The following is a 26,389-nucleotide window of genomic DNA, read 5'->3' as shown; positions in this document are numbered from 1 at the left end:
AAATAAGATGTAGCTCGGGGGTTTTCTCAATGAAACACAATGAAAAGATTCAGTTGAAATTTTATTGTCTGTTGATAAACACTTGGTGCATGATTTCAGCCAGTTTCAAATGGATTTATTTTTAAACTCGGTTTCTGTAAATTGTACTGACAGTAAATAATAAAATCAGATGATTATTCTAATAGAGAAAACAAACACAGTAGAACTGCTTGTATTGCTGTGTCCTGGCCTTTTAGCGTCTTGGCTGAAACATGTTCTCTTGATGGGGCTTTACAGGGACCTGGGAACATAGCAAAATGCCACCCAGGCAAGGAAAAAAGACAGTTGCCATGCTGACTGCAGAGTATAGAATATTTCAAGATCGAATCCTCAGTTATGAGAAGGCTTTGTTTCTCTTAATTAAATCAGGGTGCAGACCACACCAGTTACATTCCAGAACACACCAGGTACATGAAAACTGGGACTTGAAAATTTCTGCAGCACACTTTTCATCTTCTTTCTTCCCGTTAATACTGTGCTGGTCTCCTTCACAAAATAGTAGGCGCTTCAGCAATATAGCCAGTGTCCTCCCAACTCAATAAGGAATTTTTCTCACTCTCTCAGTGGGGTTTTGCTCTGAAACATGGCACGTGAACTCAGTGCCTGGCTCGTTCCTCTTCTGGACGGGGAGGGGCTTCAGGCACGGCGGGCACTGTGTGCTGTCTGTATGCTCCGGGGCTTGGCACAGGGCAGATCCTCAGCGAACGGGCGTTTCATGGAATGAAGCCCCCGAGGTCTCAGTGTTCCTTTGTGTGCTGCATTGCATCTTCACACTTTTTTGAGCTCTCTATCCAAATAACAGCAGCTCACGAGCATGCCAGAACTCATAAATGGTCACTGATAATGAGGATTTGCTTATGGGAAACGAGTGCCTCAGAGCGTGAAGTTGAGGCTTTAGAAGGGAGATGTCTGGTCCCTCTGGGACTGTTGCAGTGGTTCTGACCACGTGTTCATTTCCTCGCACTTGGGACTTGGGAGTGGAGGGGTAGCTTGAGGAAGCTGTCAGATGGTGTTAGACGCTCAGGCTTCCTTTCGAAACACTCGCGTCTCTGAGAAACGTCCTAACGTTAAATGTCCATAAATTGGGTCAGCGTCAGGTGAGTCTCAAGTAATGTGTTAGCCCTCCGTACAAGTGTCTGAAGCTTATCTAGAAGCGTTGGAACAAACCTCCATCTCCATCTTAGTGATTCCTTTTGAAATATATTTTTAAGGATAAAATGGAATTCTTAGTAACCGATACTGCGGAAGAGGAATCCAGTTGTAGGATGACCCACGGCTCTTTGGAGAAAATGGTTCAGTTTGTCTGCGACCAGGAACATTAGTGAGAGCCGGCCATCCCCTCTGGCCAGTGGTTCACACTCGCCCAGGCAGAGGCGTCGGATTTCACCGCCCTTTCTATCCCCTGGATGGCGAGCACGTCAGTGCCAAGCTGCAAAGCGTTCTCTCTGGCTCCATCCCAGCCCATTGCTGACTGGAGGTGCAGGGCAGACAGCTTTGAAGTGTCACCGGGTTGGTTTCTAAAACATTCTTGTTTTAGCAGAAATGGATGCAGTTGACATTCACGGCGATTCCTCTTTCCCAACAGGTTCTTAGCATGATCATCAATGCAGCTTACAAACCTGGAAGGGTGTTACGGGAGTTGCAGCTGGTGGAAGACCCACACTGGAATTTTCAGGAGGAGACACTGAAGGCCAAGTACGTGTTTTCAATTCTGGAAGACGAGGGTTCTCGGCATTCTTTGCCTGCCACTTTGAAACTTGTCCTTCCTCTTTCTCACGTGGCCCAGAGAAGTGGAAACCAACGGAAGGCTTGTTGTTCTGCAGTTCTGTGCACCACACACAGAGTTTATTGTGTTAAATATTCAGAATAAAAATGTACTGATGGGTTGTTTGATCCAAAGGGGAACATTTATATAAAGAGAGGATTTCTCTTATCATTACTGTACGTTTTTCATTAACAGATCTTAATATCTGATACTATAGAGTTTACGCCAGATACAATGTTCCTTACTCTGAGAGTTGACAGTTTTAAAAAATAGGAAGAACCAATACCTCTCTTTGGTTTTGGTTAATAGGCTGTGGGTGGACATGTAGTTGGTCCCTTATTTTATTTGGAAACAGGCTAATTGGAAAGGTAATGTTTGCTTTGCTTTAAGTTTCTTGAACTCTGAAATTGGGAACACCCCCTGACCTGCTTTGCGAGAACTCAGTTGTTTAGGAGACAGATAGAAAAAGACCCATGTCTCAAGATAACTTCATGTTTAATAATAGTTTTGGTGGTTTGAGAGGGCTTTTAATATCCACTTAATTCTTTTCAAATGGAATAGATCTTCATTGGTCCACTTCCTGTATAAATGGTGTCAAAAGGTATCACTTAGCTGTAACATTTGCAAAATGATGCTGTTTAAACAGTGAACTACTTTTCAATGGCTAGAGCATACCTAAGCCCTCCTTTAGGGAAAGTGCCTGTCCTATTTGTAGTGAAAATTAAGGAATATTAAATAACTTATATGACCAGTGGTATTTTCCTCCATGGTTAACTTACACCAGAACTGAGTACAGATGTGGAGAAATTCACAGTTATTCGCATTCATTGTTAGTTACCCACTCAGCCTTTCCTGTGTCTTTTTTGAGCATCTCTATAATTTTAGATTCAACAAAAGTCATGTATGGTCTAATGATACTCCACTAAACCACAAAAGTTAAAGGGAATACGTGTAAATAAGGAGAGTTTTGGTTTGTTGGAAGGTGTCGTGTCAGTGAAGGGTGACACCATACCTCACCCTTCCCTTCTTTCCCAAGAAATATTTAATTGAGCTTCACCTGTAGTCCAGAAAAAAATAAAACATGTTACTTTCCAATCTAACATTCTGTATTTTTCTACTTTATATAAGCTGGAGATCATCAGCCACAGTAGAATACTTTGTTATAATGTCGATTCATACTGGTAGTGGTGGCAGGAAACCCGGGCAAGTATTTATACAGAGAAACCCTTCTTACGTCTTGTTTTAAAATTTTTCTGTAAAATTCAGTACATCCAAAATACACCCAAGGATATGGAAATAGTAAAAGTACAACAATCTTCAATTCCATTAAAATCTCCCCTGCTCCCTAAGCTAGCCAGAAACTCGCTCCAGATTCCCAGAGTGACAAGGAGAGTTCATTTTGCACTGTTTGCACTCATTTTCCCATTGCCAAGTTGATCAGAGCTTTTATGAAACCAGCCTGATACAATCAAAACAGACACAGCGCGACCCAGCCCTGCTGTATCGTAAAGGCAACGTATTACCTATTATATCAAACATGACAGCGTGTTCCTTAGCAGAATCTTACACAGCAACTTATAATGAGAAAATGTGTGTCTGAACTGGATTTCAAGTGTCTGGATCACAGTAGTATCTTAAAGCAGCTGCTAACAATGACAGATTTACAGTCAGTGGGAATATCCCTTATAATACTACGTGTTGAGTCACCTCTTTCCTTCTGATGTGAAATGGCAGCGTTTTAGATCTTGATAACTTTGATGTTTTCATTGGTGCAAAAGGGAGGAGAGAGAGTTGACTTCTTCCCATTTTGCTGAAAGGCTAAGATGCCTTCTTTCGCGAATAAATTAACTCAGCGAGGGCGGAGACCTGCGTTTAAGGCATTCAGTTGTCTTGGTTGTGGTCCTTGAATTATAAAACCACAGAGAGTGTTCTCAGTAAGAAAGGGCGTGAGATTCTTCTCTGTAGAGCTTTGGGAACGCTGTCACTTAGCATCTGGGGGTTCTGATTGGTTTTTTTCCTCTTCTGAAAAGACCCATTTAGTTGAGAGGGTAGGGGTGACATTGACAAGGGTTGATCTGTAAATAGAAGAAAAACGAACACTGTCATCTACAGTCGTCCCCCAGCGATTTTGCCTATTTAGCCAACAACCATACCTTTTATACTAGAACAAATTATCGAAATGTTTGAACACTGTATAAGAAACCTATCATATAATGAGTCTTCAACATGGACTGAAAAACAGAACCAGGAATAGCTTGTGCTAAAGGAAAAGGGGATGCTAGTGTAGGTCACTTCAGCAGCTCTGGAAGAGGACGTTGTTTCTTTCCGATGGATTGAAGTTACTAAATTGACCTACATTATTTAGAATTTCAGGAGGAGGAATTTAGGCTATACCTGGCTATACCTTAGGGGGATTTTAAAAAAATCCAGTCTTATGCTTTTAGAGACATTTACATATGTTTTCCAACATGTTATAGAATCTTCCTGAGGGGGAAAAATTGTTGACTCTTGTTTGAATGGCTTTTGTGACAACCTTTATAAAAGCCAGGCGGAGGTTTAATAGATTTTCCCAGTCTTCTTTTGTTACAGTTATGCAGAATATTTAAAGTGGAAATATCCTGATGTAATTTTGAGTGAACTAGATTTCATTATCACTTAGGCAGAAGCAAGGAGATAAAGTCAAATCTTTACTTTTAGGTGAGTCACGTTCAACTCTATGGAAATGATATTTTGGTTTCTTTTTTCATAAGCAATGACAATTTTGTATGTGTTTTCATTTATTTTACCTTTTCGGGGGCATTTATTCATGCCCATGCTTTATGAACAGTAAGATGTAATATTTGACTATCAAGGAGATTTATGTGAAAAAGGATTCCCAAACTGAGAGACTTTTCACTGAAAAAAGATTTTGTTGGTTCATATGTTAATTTTTACTTTGCTCAGATGTGTGAAATTTGCTCTCATGAAAATGTATGCTGTAAACATTACGTTAAGCAAGCGGGTGAACCCGTTTTCTGAAGAGAAGACTGAATTTCGGTGTGTAATACATTCATCAGGTTATGGGCGTGGCGTTTCTGGGTCACACACAGACCAGTTTAGGGTGTTCTGAATTAGAGGTTGTCTTTCATAAAATAAACGCCCACCCCATTTACCACACAGAGTTCCCATGACTTGAAATACAGGAATCAAGAAGGAAGAGAGAAATTTCTGAGGTTAAGTTATCTTAAGACTGAAAACTAGTGTTGCACTGACTCTAGTTCTAGATGAAGAATCTGTGACCAGTGAAGTAAAAGCTTTGTTTTGAAGGAAGTCGGGGGCACCTCTTACTCTTTATTGCTAATGAGAAGAGTGATTTTTCTCACTGTTTGCCACGCATCCTTATTTCTGCAGTTTTCATCTTTTTTCCCCCTTCTAATTCTTCCCTAAATATTTGAGGATGTGAATTCAGCTTGACAGGCTGGAGCCTTATTCTCCACTGTCATCATAGTCCTGTCACAAGTAAATCTTACATCACAAGATTTTTAAAAAAGGTCCTGATACGGGTCATTTTGAAAGATGAATGATAGAACTTAGGCCAAATTGAAGTCATTCTGTTTGGACCAGCGTTGGTGTTTTCACTTTGTATTTCTTTTTGACTCAACGTCCATTTTGATTTTTCTCAACTCTTAACTGAAAGAGAAGAGACCGTTTTCCCCAGAACTCTTGTTTGTCCATCTTCATCTGTCTGTCTCCACCCTGCCACATGATGCACTCACATGTGGACATAAATCCCTACTTTGGCTGATAGGAAATCATTGGAAGGCTTACCCACACTTCCTTATTGATGTCAAGGGGAAAACCCCTTCATCTACCCTCTTAGGTTCAGTACCTGGGAGCCTGCAAACTAAACTGACAAAAGACAGCAAAAAAAAAAAAAAAAAAAAAGACCATTTCTTTCCTGGTGCAATGGATGTACACACAGAAGTGCTCTATGATGTGTAACGCAAAGGGACAGTTAGGGTTTGGAGCTTATACCTAAGTCATCCCTAACTTAGTGGGGGGGAAGGGGGTGGGGAGAAAAGGCCTCTGGGGGAGAACAAATAGGTTTCTTTGGGAAAGACATATGGGTTTTTAGGAGAAAAACTGGGAGATAAGAAAGTTTGGAATAGTTTGTTTATGCAGGCAGGAGTGGCCTTTCTGTCTTCTTCAAGGTCATGAAACTCCTCCAAGAGGGGATTTATGGTAGGTTTATCCCTAGGATGGGAAGCCCCCCACCCCAAAGAGGGGATTTATGGCGATCCTCATTTCTCAGAAATTTCTGCCTTTAGTCAGATAATGGAAACTCCAAGAAAGCTGCTTTCTGCATCTGTTGAATCGTAAACATCTTCCCCTTAAATCAGTCTTCGTGTGCACTCTCTGAGACTCCGAGTGGGTCCCCACGTTCACAGCAGGGAGGCAGTCCTTCCTGGTCCCTCCGTCGTTCTCTGCCTTCCTGTAAAGTGTGCTCGCAGTCAGCCCTGCAATCACGAGGGTGGACGGCAGGTATTCTTAACAACCATTCTGGACCCAGACAACCATTCTGTTTTTCACTTCCTGTATTCAGTAAATTACACGAGATATTCAACACTTTATTAGGATATAAGCTTTGTGTTGGATGATTTTGCCCAGCCATAGGTTAATGTGAGTGTCCTGAGCACATTTAAGGTAGGCCAGGCTAAGCTATGATGGTCACTAGGTTGGGTGTATTACATGCATTTCCGACTTAACGATATTTTCAACTTAAGGTGGGTTTATTGGGATGTGTAACCCCCATCGGAAGTCAAGGAAGATCTGCATACAGCTGTGTAAAGGAGCAGGTTGACACTGCTGATGTGGAAACTGACAAGGTCAGCCTTCCTTGGTGGTTCTTTCTCTCAATTTTGCTTAGTTTTCCAAAAATTAACACAAGTGCTCTCAGCCAGAGCTACCACTACATGCAGTTTTCCTGGAAAATAAATTATCGTTCAGGATTTCAACTTGAAAATTAGGGTGCACATCAAGGACATAGTTTAATAGGCCCAGCTATTTTGATGTATTCTCATTTCAGTGGACTCTTAAGTTTAGTGAGATGTGAAGTAAATAAAGACATATGATCTGTTGCCAACTGAGAAATTTATCATTATTTTGTACCAATGATAGTTTTAAAAACTGTATTGAAAGGTGACTCAAACTATTTCGAAGAGCTCACCTTTTCAGCCAGCATGGTTTACATCATTATTGAAAAGGCATTTGGATGAGGGCTGTAGTACTTATTTTTAAAACAGGAGTCCATCCAACCTGCTTTCCAGAAGATCTGGTTTCTAGTTTTTTGTTGGTGACTTTGTGCGGTTTTTCTTGGGGAGGAGAAAGTTTTTTTTTCTCAAGAGTCATGAGCAACGAGTGACACTATCTAGATTCCAGAAGCATTCTGGAGGGATGTTCAATTACGTAGACCCCGGTGAGAATACGCCAACTGGGGATCTTTATTTTGGGATCCTGTTTTAGCCTGGTCGCCACATACATTACCCATGGCACTGGGCATTTCTTAAAAATATTTTTGTGAACTTGTAAGGAAAAATGAAAACAAATGACAGAGAAACCACACACAACCTGCTTTGTTTTTAGAAAGTGAATGGGCCGCTTTGGAATCCACTGTACAAAATAGATTTGAGTAAGTGTGTGGTCTCTCCATCACTTTTTCTTCTTTGTTTCTAGGTATAGAGGCAAAACATACAGGGCTGTGGCCAAGATCGTCCGAACATCTGACCAAGTAGCGGATTTCTGCCGCCGTGTTTGTGCCAAGCTCGAATGCTGTCCAAATTTGTTCAGTCCTGTGCTGGTTTCTGAAAACTGCCCGGAGAACTGCTCCATTCACACCAAAACCAAATACAGTAAGTGCAAATCTGAAAAGAACGTTGGTCTGAGGGCCTACCTGCAGACCATGTAGTCGTGTAGTTGGTGGGCTGTTTTTTTGTTTGTTTGTTTATTTGTTTTTGTTTAAACACCTTTTGCATAGTTTTTCCTAGGAATTGCTACGGGAGAATTCTTTAAGGTTTACTTAGTAGATACTTGTTTCTCTCCTAGAGTAAGGAAGGGGTTGGGGGGGTGTCTCCAGCTCTGCTGGGACCACACTCCAGGATGAACTGCTTTGTGGTTCTCTCTAGGTGTCAGACACTAATGGATAAGTGTTTGTTCACACCCCAGAACACCATGGCGTTTCTTGACAGTTTTATAAGTGCCATCTTTACGGACCAAATTCAAGTGGAAGGTACTGGAAATAGACAGCTTTAGTCCTGAAAGAAACCTACACTAGTCGGTCATTTTGCATATAAGGAATTTGAGGTGTGGAGGCTGAGTGACTTTCCTCTAAGGTACAGTGGTGTGGGGATGTGTGGACACGCGGCCTCACTGCAGGGTGGGAAACAGCCGCTGTCATCCAGGAGCCGTGCATTTGGTATTTTCCTTTGTATGCCTCCAGCCATAGATAAAGGTTCCTTTGGTGCATCTGGTCCTTTTATGGCATAATGGGAGTTCCATATGGAACAGTTGAGGCTTTGGCTAATGAGGAAGCATCTCAATGTTGATCATAATTGAAAACTGGACCCATAATAGGTTTTAGTCAGTTGAGTATGCATTCAAATGATAAAGTACATCAATCATGATTGAAAGTTGGTAAATAATTTTCTAACTATTGCTCTAGGTGGTAATACAGACATATAACTCTGTTATTGAATTCAGTAGTAATGACAGTCTCCACTGAGAGAGAAAAGAATAAAGTGTATAGTTATGTAGTAGGTAAGGAACACTATTTGAAAAGACAAAAGGTGCCCCATTAATCTGGGCTCTGTGTTTGCCAGTTGGTCTTGGTCAGATCGAGAGACGGGGAAATCCTTCGTGACCAGGACTCTCCAGTAGGCGTTCACTCTGCTTGTTGATGCTTCAAGATTCAGACTCGGGGGCAGCCGTCGGAGCATCTCCAGTGGGAGTGGTTGCCACCACCGTGTGCAGTATTGGGGGCAAGGAAGGGGAGCAGAGAGAAACTCCTGAAATAACTCTTAAGCTTGTTTGGCTCACCTTCTGTCTTAGTCTGCTTGGGCCGCCACAGCAAAGTCCCACAGACTGGGGGGCTTAAACAACATTCATTCATTTCTCCCAGTTTTGGAGGCTGGAAGTCCAGATCGAGGTGTCAGCAGGGCTGGTTTCTCGTGGGGCCTCTCTCCTCGCCCTGCAGTCGGCCGCCTCCTCGCTGTGTCCCCACAGGGTCCTACCTCTGTGCATCCCTGGTGTCTCTTCCTCATCTCGTCAGGATATCGGTCCTGTTGGGTCAGGGCCTCACCCTTATGACCTCATTAACCGTAATCACCTCCCTAAAGGCCCATCTCCAGCTGCAGTCACATTGGGGGTTAGGGCTTCTACATTTGAATTTGCGAGGGGTTGTGCAGGTGGCAGATGACACTTCTGTCCGTAACACCCTGTAAACACGAGGGCACCGGGGACAGGTTTCCCCCCTGTGGACCTGTTTTCTCAGAACTGTTTCCTGAGGTGTAAATGGGATGTGAAGTTTTGATGGTCTCAAATGAAGGAATGATCTCTCTCTCACTTTCCCCCTCCCTCTCCTTTTAGTTTTCCTTCTCTCCTCCCTCCGCCTTGCTCCTGCCTCTCTCCTCCCCGTCCATGCATGCCCATGGGTGTCACCTTTTAATGAAGTTTTTAATCTCATCATCTCTCTCCCTGTAGCTTACTATTATGGGAAGAGAAAGAAGATCATTAAGCCCCCTATTGGAGAAAGCAGTGTTGAAAGCGGACACCCTAAACCGGCAAGGCGCAGGAAACGACGAAAATCCATTTTTGTGCAGAAGAAACGGAGGTCCTCTGCCGTGGGCTTTGCCGCAGGCTCCGGGGAGGTATGTTCTGCTCGGAAGCTTCCCACATTCGATGGGGAAGCGCGGCCCTGGCTTCACAGCCAAGGCCAGGCTGAAGTTTGATGCTAAATGGTGACAATCGTGAACTGCCAGAACCCCCCCTCCTTATTTGTCGAACGCAGACTTAACATTGCAGCGTCTCGGCTGGGAAGGGGCTGCAGGTGGGACCCTGGGTTGGACCATGGGATCCATCTTCCGAGGCCTCCTTGGGCAGATCTCACCAGGAGGGTGGCACCGGCACCTGGGCAGGAGAGGGTCTGGGGTGGAGTTGTGGGCCCCCTCCCCCGCCGCCTCAGTGCATCTTCCGTCCTCCTAGGAAAGTGAAGAGGAGGATGCGGACGCCCTGGACGATGACACCGGGAGTGAGGAGACCGGCTCCGAGCTCCGTGATGACCAGACGGACACGTCCTCGGCCGAGGTTCCCTCCGCCCGGCCCCGGAGGGCTGTGACCCTGAGGAGCGGCCCGGAGCCCGAGCGCCGGGCGCCTGTGGAGAGGACGCGGAGGGGCCGGAGGGCCCAGGCCACCGCCAGCGCTGAGGGGGCCCCCGGGGGCCCGGCCCCCAGCCAGGAAGCAGTGGAGGTAAAGCTCAGGCCATTGCAGCTGGCCCGTCTGGTGTCCCCGGTGGGGCAGCACGTGACCTCACTTGGGGGACCGCTCCGGCTCTGTTGCTAAATCAGGGGCAGAAAGCTTGGTGATTCCACGTCCCACAGAGCAGGACGGTGAACCTCAGGATGGGGTTCTGGGGGAAGTAATAGCACCCCTTTTTCTGGAAGGTTTTAAAACCACAGGGATTCTTGTCAGGAGAACAGACAGAATAAGTCCTCAAGGTCTCATTAAACACTAGGCTTTCCCTCCTTAGGAGACCTTGTGATGCTATAAAATGTGTAGTCGGGGTATCTGGTCTCCCCTGAGCCCACGTGTCGCACGATCAGCTGGAAGGTCGCTGGCACCAGCGTCACACACGTAAATGGGGGCATAGCGGCCTCTCGCGCCTACACCGGCTCCTGCCCCATCTCCTCCTCGACCAGAGATCCCGCACTCAGCCCCAGAGCTCCTGAACTTGGGGGTCAACAGCGGCCATCACTGTGCCTTTTTTTTTTAACCTCTAAAGATACACAAGTCTTTGGAGCAAAGTCATAACCCAGACGAGTTGCTCAGAGCATCCCTGGATACCGGCCGCCTCTGCACCTGTCCAGGTGCCTAGTGAGGAGGCCGCGAGTGGTCCAGAAAGCCTGGCTCCGGCCCTCAGGGTTCAGAGAGGGTCCCGCCCCCCGGGAAGTGATAAAACAGCCTCCTGCTTCCCTTCCCTCTGCAGGAGGTGAAGCGAGAGGAGGAGGAGAGGCTGGTCCTGGAGAGCAACCCCTTGGAGTGGTCGGTGACAGACGTGGTGAGGTTCATCAAGCTGACGGACTGTGCCCCCCTGGCCAAAATATTTCAGGAGCAGGTACGGGGTTCTGCTGCGCAGCAGCTGTTTTGGTTCTGAGCCTCTGGGTCTTCTGTGCCAGCTGGCTTCCTGGGGCTTGGCCACGGCGGGGGGTGGGGGGCTTCGTCGTCCCTGGGGGCAGGGGAGCAGGAGACCCGGGCTCCACGTGTGGTCCCACCTGCAGCTCCGTGGGGTCTCTTTGCCGTGCAGTGGAGACGGCAGCTCCGGCCTCTACTAGGGGTTGTCTCCCCAGCTCCCCCTTTCCAGTAGAGAGAACAGGCTTCCGTTGGCCCTCTTTTCATTTGTGCCCGTTGGCATTTCTGGGCTGCCAGCTTGTGTAACACTAAAGACATAGGAGGCCAACAAACAAAAGCTCAGAGAACTGGCTACCGTGTCAAATCTGGAGTCCCACTGTCCCTGGCTGGTCTGCCTTCTTTTCTCCACCTCCCAGAGTCTTCTTATGTTTGTCTTATTTATAACATTCAGGGCTTTTACTTCTCGAGAGAAACAGGGAAAAGTCTACTTGATCTTCCCAGAGGCAGAAGCCCTCGGGCCATTGCGTTTTATTTAATGCTGCTTTTGTCACTGTTTTCTTACTTTCTTCACTTCTTTCTTTGTAAATTATTTTAAAGTCTATGGTATGTTAGGTACTATGCTAAATTATGGATAAATGGGAGAACAATTGATATAATTTATACCTTAAAATTTTTTAATCTAGCAGATGAAATGATGTGTCATAAGGAAGGAAGGTTTTTATTTTCCCTTAAGTTAGTATGAAAACAAATCCCCACTCTAAATATAATCCACCTTGCACACTTCTCACTGGCCTCACTTAGAAGGTTCAAGTAGAAGCCTGTGACTTGCTCTACTATGTTTGCTCAATTTGTTGACATTTCTTGCATTGTTTCACAGTGTAAATATCTTTCACAACCTTGCATTTCACTCAAGTACTGTTTTCCATGTCATAAATTAAAGATATGTCCATCTAGCTTTTTTTTAGATTATACAAACCAATAGTCTAGAAAGAGGGTAATTCAAGCATTAAATCATTAAGAAAACAAGAAAGGCCTCTGATTTCCCCTGTACCCAGTGAATTTCTCAGATTTTCTCCCAAGGCCACCAAAATGCAGTAATGAATTGTAAAAAGCAAATTAATGTGGTTCCCAGCTCCTCCCAGGAGAGGGTAGCTCTCAGTGTTCCAAGGTTTCCACTGATGGACCATTAGCGTCTTCTGTAGACACCCAGTAAGTGCACCGAACGAGTGAATGGTGGCTGGAAGACCAGGCCACCTCCTCGCTGTCTGACACCAACTGCACTTCCTCTCTGGGCGACACTTAAAAGCAGACAAAAAGAAAAAGGTTCCTTGTCTGTAAAGAACATGGTAATGAGCATGTCCCTTCATTTAAACACACAAACAGGAAAGAAAGAGAATTGTGAGAAACGTGAGGACTTACATGATTTGGGGCTTGTTGAGAAACTGCATCTCGGTCTTGAAAACAAGAACAAAGCAGAAGGTTGAAATCCTGCTTAAAGCATTGCCCGATGCAGCATTTTTCCGGTCTGGTATTTATTACTAGCAGCACCTCGAAAACAGCATCGCATTTGAATACGTGACGAGTGCTGATGCCACAGATTTAACACGTGTTCCAGCCAGTCCTGTGTCCATTGAGTCTGCACCCACTGAGTGTCTGGTACAGACCTTGGAACATCCACGAGGCAGATACAGAAGCTATCGGTCTGTGTTAGTCTAAGGTCTTGTTTTGAGACTCACGTGCCACTTTGAACTGACAAATGTTTTCCAGTTGGGCCTCTCATGGGACAAAGAACAGAGGCTATTTGTGCTGTGAAGGGCAGACAAGCTCAGTGTTGATTCCTTTCCTAAATATCTGGTAATAAGCAAGAAGGTGAAAACAAAGCTGATTTGTGAAAAAGGCTAAAATACTACTTATACTGAATCATCCTTAATTGGACTTTAATCCCTGTTTATAACAACATCTCAGGAAATTTCATGCCTTCCCAAGCCAAGGCATCTAAGAAGGAAACGTTCCCGACACTCGGCCACTTCTAGGATCAACAAGGGGCATCTGCTCACATCACCTAAAAACTTGGCCCTACGTACCTACTTATTTCTCTTATAGAGAGAAAAATAGATAGAATTTAATTGATTATAGCCTTATTTCTATTTAAAGTTCTATGTTAGACCGTTTCATCTGTCACAGTAAAAGGCTGTTCCCGGCGGGGCTACCTGAAGTCCGTGGGCACCTGAGCGTGTTTTTTGTTCAACCAGACCTTTAATTACTCATTTGTTCTATCACCTTTGAGCCCAAACACCACAGCTCTGATTTGATGGGACCTCCAGGCGTCGTATGAGTTTTTAGATGAATGGGGAGGAGCTGGGGGTTTATCCACCAGCACGTGAGAGAAATCACAGCGCGTGGAGTCACAGCTACGCGCCTTCACTCCCTGGATTCCGAGTCGTAAATTCAGAGACTACCGTAATCACCAGGAGCATTTACAAAAATTATAAACTTCCCGTTACCAGAATATATGCTTTTTAACTCTGAAATGTTATAGTAACTGCTTAAAAAAATCTATGCTCTATAATTTCATGCTGCAAATATGTACATTATACAGGGAAACTCCACACATCTATAAAAAACAGGAAAGTCTTAAATAAAATTTTGTCTATTCATTCACCTTTTGTGAATCAGAGCCATGCAATAAGCAAACTTCCCAAATTAGTGGTTGACTTTTAATAAAGAAATTCCAGGCTAGTTTCAGGTGTTATCCACATTTAGACTAATTCCCTCCTCTTTCTACTTCTGTAAGCCCTGAATATCCCCTCTAAGGAACCACCAACTCCTAAACTGACCTCTGTATCAAAATAAGTGTGATTTTCCCATGTACTACATATAACTTTCATGTTTTGCATTTTATCTTATTTCATTTCTTAAAAATGAGTAGTCCATTTATGGTAATTCTGTATTTAACATAACAAGTGATTTGCCAGCCATTCTGAATTATACGGGAGCATATTTCTAAAAATTAAATCAACTGTGAGGTCTGTAACTACATGATCAATGAAAAAAATAACTTCTTTGGAACCAAAACAAAAGCTAGGATGAGAGGGATTATAAAGTGGGTTCCCCCCGCCCACTCAATTTTTCACTCCTTTCAGTGGTGACTTGCGTGATTTCACTCCAGTAGCTGGAATTTAGCTCATTATTTCTCACAACTCATTTGCTAAGATGATTCTACAGAACTCAAACTACAGTTTGCTGGTCCTTCTATAACTTGCACACCTGTATAGATTAAAAAAAAACCAAAAACCTAATGATGTAATCAGCAGGTGGAATTTTCTTGCTAATTTTGTTTAACTCTCCCTTTAAATGCACCATTCTTATTTCTAGTTAAACCACATTTTTAGATTGCCAGCCTGACATCTGACAGACAAATACCTCTCTGCCTTTGTAAAAATGTTGAGTACCCCTGAGCTGTATCCATTTTAGCATTCTCATCCAAAGTTTCCAAAACAAGAGGGCTGAAATATATCCATTGTAATAAAGGGCAGATAAGTTCTCCATGCCGGGAACCCCAGTTCTAGGAAATTTGAGGAAGCTCACAGATGCTCCAGCCTGTGTTCTCCCTGCCTTAAATGCCATTTCCAAATCTCCCATCGCTATTCCAAGGATCAGCCGTCATCCGAGCACCTACATGTGTGCTGGCGTGGTGCTGGGCACCGTGGGCGTGGAATGGGAGGTCACGACTTTCTGATGCTCAGGTTTCTCCAAGTCAGAGGAGGTGGATCACTGAGAAAGCCCTTGATTTCCTGTTAGCCGATGATGTGTAAGATCTCCTCACCTCAACAAGAATTTACAGATAACCTATGTGCAAGGCACTCTATTAAAAGCTGCCTGAAGACAAAGGTGGGTAAGATGCTTGCAATTCTAAATGCTTCCCGTCGACTGGGGACCACGGACACATCAGCAGCTGGCAGCAGCACATAAGAGACTGAAACAGTGTTATCGTCGGTGCAGGAGAGGATGCAGCTGTAGGCAGAGAAATCTGGGAAGATATAGCCTAGAATCGGGCCGTAGAAGGTGATGCCGACTGCGGGAGTGAGGCCGGGTCAGCTGAGCCAGAGCACACACGAGGGGTCTTGGCAGGAAGGTGAGGGAGGTGGGCTTACAGCTGAGGTCCCCGGAGCAGCTGCTGGCTGCGAGGTTGGAGAGCAGGGCCGTGGTCCGCGTGGCTGATAGTCATGCTACCTGTCCAAACAACGTGTTTTCACAAAAAGTGTCCCGGGAAAGAGCCCAGATTCTTTATCCAACTTTGTAAAAGTAATTTGGCAGTTTTAGCACTTAATCTTGAGGCCCCGCTTTATCTCAGGCATATTTTACGATGCCTCATCATCTCGGCAATCCTTGCGTGTCCGCTGTGCGCTTCTGAACGCTGCCCCAGACACTTGCAAACGCATCTTGTGTTTCTCGAAGTCACTGTCACTCTTCGGATGAGCATGGAATTTGATAGCAGCGGCCACCCTGGTGCTGACTGCACAATTAATTATAGGACCGCGGGACCAAGCACATTTGTCCCAACAGGCAGGAGGTCAGAGTTCGAGGAGTCATTTATGGAAGTGGATCACACTCTGCGCGTATGTAAACCGGCGTGTCTTCGTGGTTGATTTAAGGCACTGTGGATCCCCCAGGGTCAACACTTGGGCCGTATGGGAAGGAATCCGTGGTCCTCAAAGCTCCGTAAACACTGCGTTTACTCCCACTCTCTGCCCTGGAAAAGACAAACTGAAGGGCCATCTTTGAGTTTCTGTTTGGGGATTTGGAAACCCCTCACCACTGGATGTGAGGTTTTATTTTGAGGCTATCTGCGGCTCAGTCAGTCCACTGTCATCGTCCTCATTTCTTCCCATAAGAGAGTAGGGAGTCCTCGGGAGCTGAGGACTTGACTTAAAGGAACTACTCTTGGTCCCGGTCAGCCTGCTTGAGGCACCTCGCAAGAAGCACTAGTGGGGGTGCATTCTGGTATATTCCAGCTCACCCGACAGACGGCACAGCTCTCCCTACAGGAGCCTCGTGACACTGCTTGTGGTGTCTGTGCTATAGACTGAATGTCTATGTCCCTCCTAAAACCCATATGCAGAAATCCTAACCCCCAGTGTGATGGTATTTGGAGGTGAGTCTTTTGGGAGGTCATGAGGTCATGAGGGTGAGGCCCTAACGATGGGATCAGTGTCCTTATAAAAGAGACCTCAGACAGCTTCCTCCCTGCTGTGAGGACACAGTGAGAAGTCTATGAACCTGGAGGCAGGTCCTCACCAGACACCCCACTGATCTTAGACTTGCAGCCTCCAGAACTGTGAGAAATCCATGTTGGTTGTTTATAAGCTACCATCCCATGGTGTTCTTTTTTAGCAGCCAGAACAGACTAAGGTAGCCCAGGAATACCCTATTCTTTCTCCTCCACTTCTGTTCACCTTCCAAATTCTCTCTTACCCTTACCTTTATTTAAAAAAACTTTTATTGAGGTACAGCTGACACACAATATTGTATAAGTTTCAGGTGTACAACTAGTGATTCACAATTTTTAAAGGTTATATTGCATTTATAGTTATTTCAAAATATTGGATATTTTGGAACTCTTAATCCCCACCTCCATCTTGCTCCTCCACCTTCTCTCCATCTTTTACCCTTTTCTTTTACCATTCTGTTGACTTTTAAGTTTACCGAGGCCAATTCTTCCCATTTATTTATTCAGCAAATGTTTACCGAGCACCTATTATGTGCCCGGCAGGCATTTTTCTAGGTGCTGAGGATAGAGCAGGGGAAAACAAAACCCCATGCCCACATTGATATGCCTTATCGCAAGGCATTTAAACGTGAGGCCACCCTGGCTCCCCCAGCTGGGGTGAGTGTCCCAGGGCCCATCTCTGGCTCTGGATATCTTTCCAAATTTGCCGTTGGTAGCTACTTGCGCAGGTGTTTCTGCTCCCCGGCTGCAGAAGGAGGAAGCCAAGTCTCACTCATTTTGTATCTCCCACATCTCCTTTGGGGTCTGACATATGAATAATTTAATAAATATTTGGCAAAGACATGAGAACAGCTTTAAAAGGCTTATAACACCTCCCCCAAAATTAAGATCCATGAATTTAGAAGGGCATTCCTTCTCTTCCCTTGGCTGTGGTGTGTCAGGAAAGTGTAGAAACTTTCACTTCAGAAAGAAAACCAGTGAGAAATACCGATTCACATCAGAGATGTAGATGCACTGAAATGCTTTTATTGAAAACTAGTCTGTGCATCCAGAAGAGTATATGTACTGTTTGTACATATGGGGCCTATTAAGAAAAGGGACACCCATGAAAGCCACCAACCCAAGGAAGAATCAGGAACTTTGCAACATGGCTGCATCTACCAAGGCCATCCTCCCTCTCACACTCCCCTTTATTTCCACTGGCAGTTAATACTATTGAGAATTTTGTGTTTATTGTGCTCTTGTTTGATTTCCGAAATGTTTCCCAGAGTAGCATACGAATGTACCTTTCTACTCGTCACGTAGAGGCTTCTGTGTCAACACTTAATATTGTCAGACTTCTTAACTTTCGTGGGTATAGAATTATATTGTAATGTGGGCTTAATTTGCACTTCCCTGATTCCTGGTAAGGTTAAGCATCTTTTCTTAAATTTTTCACCACTTTTGTTTCATCTGTGAAATACCTACTCATGGTTTTTGCCTAATTTTTAAAAATAGTTTATCTTCTTTTTATTGATTTGTAGTAGCTCCTTCTCTATTCTGGATACTGCTGCCATCCTTTGTCAGCTGTTTATGTAGCAGGTTTTCTCCCCCCGGTTTGTGGTTGGTTTATCTGCTTTACAGTAAACTTTAATGCATCCGACGGGAAGCATCCGAGTTCTGGCCGACGCGCTCTCTCAGCGGACTCAGTTTGCCACCTCCTAATAAAGGTCCTTGCCTTCAGCCTCTCATCCCTTCCCCACCCTGCCGCCTAATTCATTCTGATACCCTGTGGCCAGTATTAGGTTGCAGACACACCTGATAAAGTCACTTATCTGCTTAACGTTCTTCGGTGACTTCTTATCACACATCTTCAGAATAAGTCCCCAGTTCCTGTCTGGGCCCATCTCAATTCTGCCTTCAGTGTCTCCCCGCACTCCTTGAATTCCATGCACTGATGAACCACTTGTGTTCCCTGAGTCCATCCTCGCCTTAATACTTCCCACTGGTCCCCTAGGTCTGAGTACCTCATCGTCTAATCTCTGAAGCCTTCCTTGACTCTTGTAAGATCGGCTCCGTAGCCTGGCCTGATGGGGCCCGTAGCACTACGTCCATACATTAAGTTCCCTATATCATGAGGGTCTGCTCATTTGTCTACCTCCCTTAAGATTTCTGGCGTCTCCAGGGCAGGAGTCTTTGTTTTGTTCAGAGTGATGCACCCAGAGGCCTTCAGAGTGCCTGGCACCTAGTAGGTGCTCAATAAATGCCCGTTGAGTGATTGAATCAGTGACATCCTCCACTCAACGTGGTGCATGCATATGGCGGCCACCTTCACTGAAACTGACTGTGGAGGGTTATACAAATATTTTAGGGCTGATTTTCAATTGTAATTAATCTGTGTGTCCAAGGGTGGCCATCACAACCTGGTGCAGATGTGAAGAGCTGAGCTACAATTTTCCCCCCAAAGTTTAATTTCAGAAAACCATGATCGGAGTTCCACCGCTGTCTCTCGCCAGCTATGTGATCTTAATTAGATCAGCCAGTGCTGCTGGCCTGCACTCTCCAGGTCTAGTTTTGATAGAATATATGTGGATTTGGCCCTGAAAGTGAACTCAGCTAACAGGCCCCAGGCCACGGGGTACCATTATTTGCTTCGTGGTCTTATAGGTATAGCGTGTGAAAAGAATGTAAAGTAACGTGTAAAGGCACATGTAAAGGGAAAAAAGATACAGCATCAGAAATTCATTGACAGTTTTATGAGTTTGTCTCCTACTTTCAGGGCGTACTCAAGGCTGCTCTGCTCCCTTTGTGGTTTGACGAGGTCAAGTTTGAGTCTTGGTGGAGACATGGCTTACAGTCGCACACATCACAGCCAGTGCTTGTCCGTAATTTAACAATCATAAATGGCATTTGCATTGATACTTTTTAAGTTCTTTATTGCTTCCATACGTCTTAGGGGATAACAGTGCATCAAGGTGGCTTTCAAAACCGATCAAATGATAAATGTTGCTGATCCTTAAACATTAGTCTTCGAAGGCAAGACTAACAGTTATACCCATTTGGGGTTTTTTTTTTGCTTTAGTTGCTTTCAAGGCAGCTAGATAAACAGTTAGTTTAAGAAAAAAAGCTGCCTATGTGAACCTCACCGACACGCGGTCCCTGAGATACGTGCCTGCGTCGATGGTGTAGCTGCCGCGGCGCTGTGGCTCACGGCGGCCCTGGGGCCCTGCTGCTCTGTGTGGCGGCGAGTCTGCTGTGTGTGCCGCCGTCAGCGTCTGCTCCTGTTCCACCACGACCTTTATCGTTACCTCGGGCCTGCAGGCTCTTGGGCCCTCGTTTATTTCCTCCAGAGCATGAAGCCTGGGTGAACAGGAAGAGGGGTTGCCTTGACACTCAGTAACCCAATCAAACGATGTCTAGATAAATAAACCCGATTCTTACAGGAAGCAAGCTGGTGAAGAGGCAAAGCCCACTGGGGTGATTGTAAAGCCTTGGGCTGAGCCTTTGTGCCCTTTCTTTCTACGGTGAATGCAATTTCACAGTGATTGAGTGAATATCTCCATCGTGGGGACCCCTGGGTATGGATGCAGAAGGGCTAAGTAAGATAGCACAGGGAGTAGACCTCAGACCCCTCATTCTGGGTGACACAGGTTGTAAATGCGGGGTGTGTGTGTGTGTGCACGGGCACACACACACGTGTCCAAGTACATGTGTTCTCCTCTGTGGAAGATCGTGCTGTGGCATCTTCTCACCCCTTCTGATGGTAAACTGTCAGGGCTTGGCAGGGAAGAGAGAACATTTCTCTTGTTCCTGGAGAGCCCTTTCCAGGGCTCAGATAGTCACAGCAGAGTGGAGGGAGGACACCAAAAGCCCAGGAAGGACTGGATCTGGGGGCCTGGGGCTTAACCAGCAAGAGGCGATGGGCTTAGGGAGAGGCCAGCCCAGCTCTTCATCCCCTCCAGCCCAGGCTGGAGAATTTCACAGCAGCCAGTGTTATCTTAGCAGAAAGATTTTATTAGCCAAGAGATCAGGCAGCCATCAAGCCAAGTCGCCGTCTCGGCCCGTGCTCTGCAGGCTCAGAGGGAACGAGAGCCACCCCCATACCCTGGGCCTGGGGTGAAGCCCGCCGTGGCTCACGTGTTCCCCACCCCCACCCCCGTGCACCCTGTCCCGCCTGGGCTCTAACCCGGCTTTGTCTCCTGGCAGGATATCGACGGCCAAGCGCTCCTGTTGCTGACCCTCCCCACGGTGCAGGAGTGCCTGGAGCTGAAGCTGGGGCCCGCCATCAAGCTGTGCCACCAGATCGAGAGGGTCAAGGTGGCTTTCTATGCCCAGTACGCCAACTGACCCCGCCCGCCCCGCCCGCCCCACCCGCCGTCCCGGTGATGCAGTGTCTCGTGTCTCGAAGGGTTTCCGGGACTGGACCTTCCGTTTTCCCGGGATGCATCAGGTGGTGCACATGCTGTGTCCCCACAAGGCGAGAAGCACGAGGGCCTCCTCTGCCCACCAGCCTGCTCGAGGTTTCCATGTTTTCAAAGCACCCCGGGCCCTGCAGCAGTGGCTCCCGGAGGGTGTGAATTTAAGCTCGTACCCTGCAGATGTGGACATGCATCTCTGCAGACCACGCCCCCGCCTTTCTCCCACCCCAAACCAGGCAGCTTCCTCGGAACAAGGTTTCCTAAACCAAGGCCCACACTTCTTTGGAAACTAAGGCGCAGGTGATGTCTTTTAGGTTGTGACCCAGGAGGAGGCCTTGCAGATGGCTTTAGTGTGATTGTTCCCAGGCACATCCATAGATGCTTCTTTCAGGTTGACACGCATGTAGCTGTTGCTGCAGTTTGATCTGGTGGTGACTCATTTCTCACGCACAGCTCTAGGCGATGTTTCAGGATGGCAGTTAGCAAAGAGGGACTCCGCCTGTCGGAGGAGACTTCAGAAAGTCTGGGCAGAGAAGGAAGGCCGGGTGTCATGACAGGGAGATGGGCATCCAGGAAGTCTGCAGGGAGGAGGCGTGCTTGCAGCCTTGTACAGAACCTCTGAGATCTCCGACATGCTCATTTAACTGTCACCAGGTCAGGGAGGGTCTCCTCTAGTCTCTTGGGGCATCTTGAATTGTGTATGGAAGGCAGAGCTTCATTCCAGAGAGCAAGAGCGGGGAAAAGACCTGAGGGAAGCTGTTGGTCCAACAGCTCCTTCCCTTAGAGGGACACTGTACTGGGTCTCCCGAGGAGGGTCCCTTCAAGCCCCACCCTGCTCAGTCACCCCTGCCCCGGCACACACATCTCCCACGGGGTGATGAGGGGCCCTGGCCCTGGAGGCAGCCCCACGTTCTCCTGGCTCGGCCTTTGACTGACCCCGTCATCTGGGCTGACTTTGAATCACCCTGGACCTCCTTCCGGTAAAGTAACAGGTTTGAACTCTTAGGCGTGTGGCACTGACACGTGTGCCCTTGTCCCCATCCTGCTCCTGCTGTCAGGGAAGAGTCCACATTGGCCAAAGCGAGAAAAGGAGAGTGTGTAATTCTTGCAGCTCACTCCGGCTCTGGTTTGCTTAGGACATTTCTTGGCTGTTTTCATTAAGTGGGTCCAGTCATTTGTAGAGAGATCTGTGGCTCCGGGGACCAGCTGGTCTTTTGTACCAGGTGTTTCGTCTGTGTGCACCCTGGACGGATCCAATATATTCTATGAAGCCCAAACGGACCACTGTATTCTGTGCTGGTCGTTGCCCAAATGCCTTTTCAAACTTGTGTGAGGAAGCTCAGGCCCCACGTTGCCCAGGAAAAGTGGGCGCTGCCCACCCTGCTCTTCCTTTATGAGCATAATTACCTTGACCTCTTCTCTTTGACGCGAGTGTCAGCAATTCCAGGAATAGTATCCTGGGTTGGCTGATGAGCTGATCATATTCTTGCCACATATGAGGGGGCTGGTTATCTGTCAGATTTTGAGAGGCTCCATCACTAAGGCTAACCTTTGTCAACATTCTGTCACCGTTACAGATGAAAAGAGAAAACATGTATTTCGTGGTCGAGACTGTCGTCCCCCCTGTAGCTGATCCTAAGTCAAGTTTAAACGTTTGGCACTGGACTTGCCGGTTGCCTCTGCTGGGAGGCCCTGTGCCTGGCCTGTGCAGACGGGCAGCGTCCCTGAGGATCCCAGCCTGGCCTGCGGTCCCATTTCTCTCTTTGGTTCCCCACCGCTGCCTCCTCAGCCATGTGCTTTTGGCCTTAAACGCTCAGTCCCATGGAGCTGAACTCTGTCAACCAGTTGGAAAGGGCATCCTTTTCATGGTTTGGGGCATTTTCCCGTCGCTGACACGTTTGTGATCCTTCTCTGTGGCCTTTTTGAGCTGAGTTCTTCCCGTTGCGTGTGAGACGGGAATGAAGGGATGTAAGGGCTGCAGCCTCCTTTCAGAATGAATGGCACCTTCTCGTGCCCGTTCCAGGAGTGGCCCAGAGGGGAGGGTGCTGCGTGGGAATAAGTGGCTCTCCGGGGGGTAGGGGGAGTCCCTGGGGCCCACGCAGAGGAGCTGGAGGCCTCCCGCCCGGCAGCCCGGGGGAGACGCGGCCACCATTGCTGGGGAAGCATCCTCTCCCCGAGGGGCCAGATGCCCAGAACTCTCCTTATCCTCGGTCTCTTTGTGGGATCCGCCCTGTCAACCACCTGCGCTCTGCGTGTGCCTGGCGGGGAGACGGCTGCGGCCAAGGCAGAGGAGGCCTGGCTCTGGGGCAGGCGTCCTAAAGGCTGTCTGCGTGCCATCTCCCTGCCCTGCTGTGAGCCAGCAAACATTTTAGGGGCAAGAAGATACTTTTGCTCTGAGTGTTGCCAACGTTGCCCTCCAGTTCAGATTCTTTGGGGACTTCTGTGATGGGGGTCTGTGCTTCTTCACATCAGCAGGACTTGGGCTGCATAAGTGTCAGGTGGTGTTCATTTCTCTGTAGGATTCCCCTCTCACCAGCTTCTGCCTTAGAGAAAGGGCCAGTTTTCAAGGAACGTTTTACAGCATTGTTACTCTGTCTTCGTCCCTTATGGCGGGAAGAGTTGCTCTCACACCTGTAGCCCCCAATGCACCCCAGCGCCTAAGATAAACGTTTCTTGGTTGAAACACTCCAGCTGGCAATGCCTCCTCCCCTCTTCATCCCCAGATGCTCCCGTCTCCCCGCTGTCTCTCTGACAGCGCTTTGGGGTCAGAGGCCTCTCCTCTGTGTACCTGCGTCCGGCATACACCGGGTTGCTCATTACCTCTGGGAACGGCCCAAGAACTGTGTTCCCCTTCCCGGCCGAGCAGGCCCTGCAGTCTGTGTGTACAGCGTGTATCACTTGAAAAGCAGAAATGCCACCTCATCTCTAAGGCTGAGAGTCCGTCACTGAGTCCCGCGCTAAAACTAATGGAGCTTGTATCGACCTCTGACCTCTTGACTGCTTTTGTCCTGTGTTAGGAAAATATCCTGTCCACAAAAACATAAACGTAGAAAGGCCGCCATTCCGGAAGAACTTCTTCGCTTTAAAAAGAAAAATAGCAACAGCAAAAACCCAGTTTCCTTCACCACAGAGTTGCATAGCATGGAGAAATCCATCACTTTTAAAATTAGGTTCATTTGATCAAAGTTTGACTCAGAGTGCTTGAGCTGTACAGCTATTAGGTTGCTTTGCTTTGCCTTATTTGATCATATTTGAAAGGTGATTTCTTGTGTTTGCTTTGATTTGTTCCTCAATAAATTAAAATGACTCAGGCCTTTCACACTGCCCCCTTTGCCCCACACTGAAGTCTCTGGAAGGTTGATTTTGATCAGCCTTTGAAGACTGGTCTCAGTTTCCTTAATTTGTGTCACAGAATCTTGAGTGTTGTTATCAGGCAAGTTCTGAGATTTGCCTTTTATCTTAAACCAAACGCCCCTTTCTAAGGGCTGTTCTCCCTTCATTTTGGAAGCGTTAGGGGTTTCATACTTCTTTTGTCGAACGCCCGTCTGTATTTATTTCTGTAGATAGAACTATAAAAACAGGTGTTACGTCTTTGTGGTTTGAGCATCATTGTTGCTTTTTTGGTTAAGATGGTGAATCTAGGCTCCAAGTCCTACACTATTCTATCTTTAGAAAGCTGTGGCCAAACGTGCAATTATTTGAAGGGAAAAATAATAAATTTTAAGGTATCTGTAGTTTTTAAGGAAAAAGTAATCGTTGGGGAGACATACATACTGCCCGTGTCTCTCTGGTGCAGTAACTAAATAGCAAGGGAGGCTCTATTGGCAACGATTACACTGTAATGATTCTTTTTTTCCTTCACTTGTTTTTTTCTGTTAAAGAGTTTTCTGGAAATTGCTTTACTCACTTCAACTTAGTTGAGTTTTTACATTGGGCGACTCTCATAGCTTTTACCACTAGAGTTGATTTATACATATCCCAAACACAATGTGCTATCCCAACTGTGCTATTTTTGACCCACTTAAGTCACCTAAAAATTCTAAGTGTTGACACATGATGCTGCCTTGGGTTTTGGTTAAGAAAAGAATCTCTGGTTTAGATGATCGGTAATACAATTTCCTGAGCTGCAGACTTTCCATTTTCTTGGTTTTGTTTAAAAAAGGCCAGGATACGGTACCAGGGAGTCCCAGTAGGTCAAGACCTACATCACCAGGCAGAGTGGGTACTTCATGTGGACCGAAGAGATGTGTTGAAGAAAAAGTAAAGTTCTAAGAAGCATTTGCTGAAAATCACTTTACAGTGGGCAGTCGGAGACAAAAGTTTTTAAATGACAGAAAAAAAATCATCTCATTTGTTGTTCAAAATGGGAGCCAGCATGATATCTAGAAGCATAAACTACCCCTAGTTGTGAACGTCAAAGCCCTTTTACTGCTTTGCATTCCAGTTTGAATAGTTTGTATTGGAATTTGATTCATATCTTGTGTATGTTTTGGTGCATAAAAGGGAAAAGTTGGTGTTTTTACTTTCGATATTTGCAGGACAAAGGGCATGTCGTGGTTTGCTGTAAGATTGTATTCTGTATATATGTTTTCATGTAAATAAATGAAAATCTATATCAGAGTTATATTTTAATTTTTATTCTAAATGAAAAACCCTTTTTACTTGAAAAAATTGTAAGCCACGTTGTTAATAAAGTGAGAATAAATTCTATGGTGGTGTTTGTGTCTTTATGTGGGAAGTTATTAAATATTGTTTTTAAGGTTTGCATTAAGATTATTTTTTTTTTCTCACCATGCACTGAAGCAAATGTTTATAGGGTGTTTTTTTTTTTTTTTTTTTTATGGTTTATAGGGTTTTAATAACCATGGCTCTCAAAATCCTATGCTACCTTTCAAGGTCACCTGCTAGCTCTGGATCCTTTTACTCAGGAACTTGGGTTTATTCTTTTTATTAAAACATTACTGTACATCCTCACGATCGCCTCTAGCCTTCCCATTTTCCATTACTTTAGTTATTTTATGATTACCTGGTGCATTAGTAGAAACACTCCTTTATGTCTATGAGAACGATAAGTAAACAGCCATATTTACATTTTTCATTGCCCCTGAAATGTCACAAATAGGTCTTAGGCATCCAAGTTGGAAGAGGAAGAGATATCTTTGCACCCATCCTGCGGTCTCTGTCGCCAGATTAGGATGCTCCTTTCCCCTCCCCCACTGCTGCTTCTGGTAGCATCACCGAGGGACAGATAAGGTGAGGGGAATAAGGGGCATTTAGGGAAGGGAGGTGGGGGAGTGCTGAGCAATCCTTCCTTCCAACCACAGACAATCTCCAGCATCTTACTTTGGTTTAAACATTTTCTTTTGCCCTGCTGGCAATCAAGTTCTGCATATAGATTTTTTTGTTTGGTTTTTAATTATGGGAACTTTGCCTCCTAGTAAAGATTTAATAACAAAACAAAGCCTACGAGGGCAGACAAGAGCGGGAAGCATATTGTTCGTTTTCTCAAAATATTCTAGAAGCATCTAGGGCAGGATTATGTGGCCAAGTACATATGATCATCGTATTTCTACTTGTGAT

At 45.9% G+C, this 26,389-nt stretch overlaps 1 protein-coding gene across 9 annotated transcripts in view; it reads left to right on the top strand.

Annotated features, from left to right (window-relative positions):
• Positions 1-25,519, top strand: part of SFMBT2 (Scm like with four mbt domains 2) — a 219,241-nt gene extending 193,722 nt beyond the window's left edge. For all 9 annotated transcript variants that reach the window (XM_082450574.1, XM_082450572.1, XM_082450570.1 and 6 more), the window contains 6 exons: positions 1,625-1,734; positions 7,517-7,692; positions 9,539-9,705; positions 10,040-10,303; positions 11,040-11,168; positions 20,598-25,519. In XM_082450574.1, the coding sequence (XP_082306700.1) occupies positions 1,625-1,734; positions 7,517-7,692; positions 9,539-9,705; positions 10,040-10,303; positions 11,040-11,168; positions 20,598-20,738 (987 nt within the window). In that variant the 3' untranslated portion in view covers positions 20,739-25,519. The remainder of the gene's footprint in view (positions 1-1,624; positions 1,735-7,516; positions 7,693-9,538; positions 9,706-10,039; positions 10,304-11,039; positions 11,169-20,597) is intronic.
• Positions 25,520-26,389: the final 870 nt, after the last annotated feature.

The sequence above is a fragment of the Balaenoptera physalus genome, assembly GCF_965194825.1.
Source record: "Balaenoptera physalus genome assembly, chromosome: 2".
NCBI classification, from domain to species: Eukaryota; Metazoa; Chordata; class Mammalia; order Artiodactyla; family Balaenopteridae; genus Balaenoptera; species Balaenoptera physalus.
Note: the sequence above shows the minus strand (reverse complement) of the source record. Positions and strands in the feature narration are given on the sequence as shown.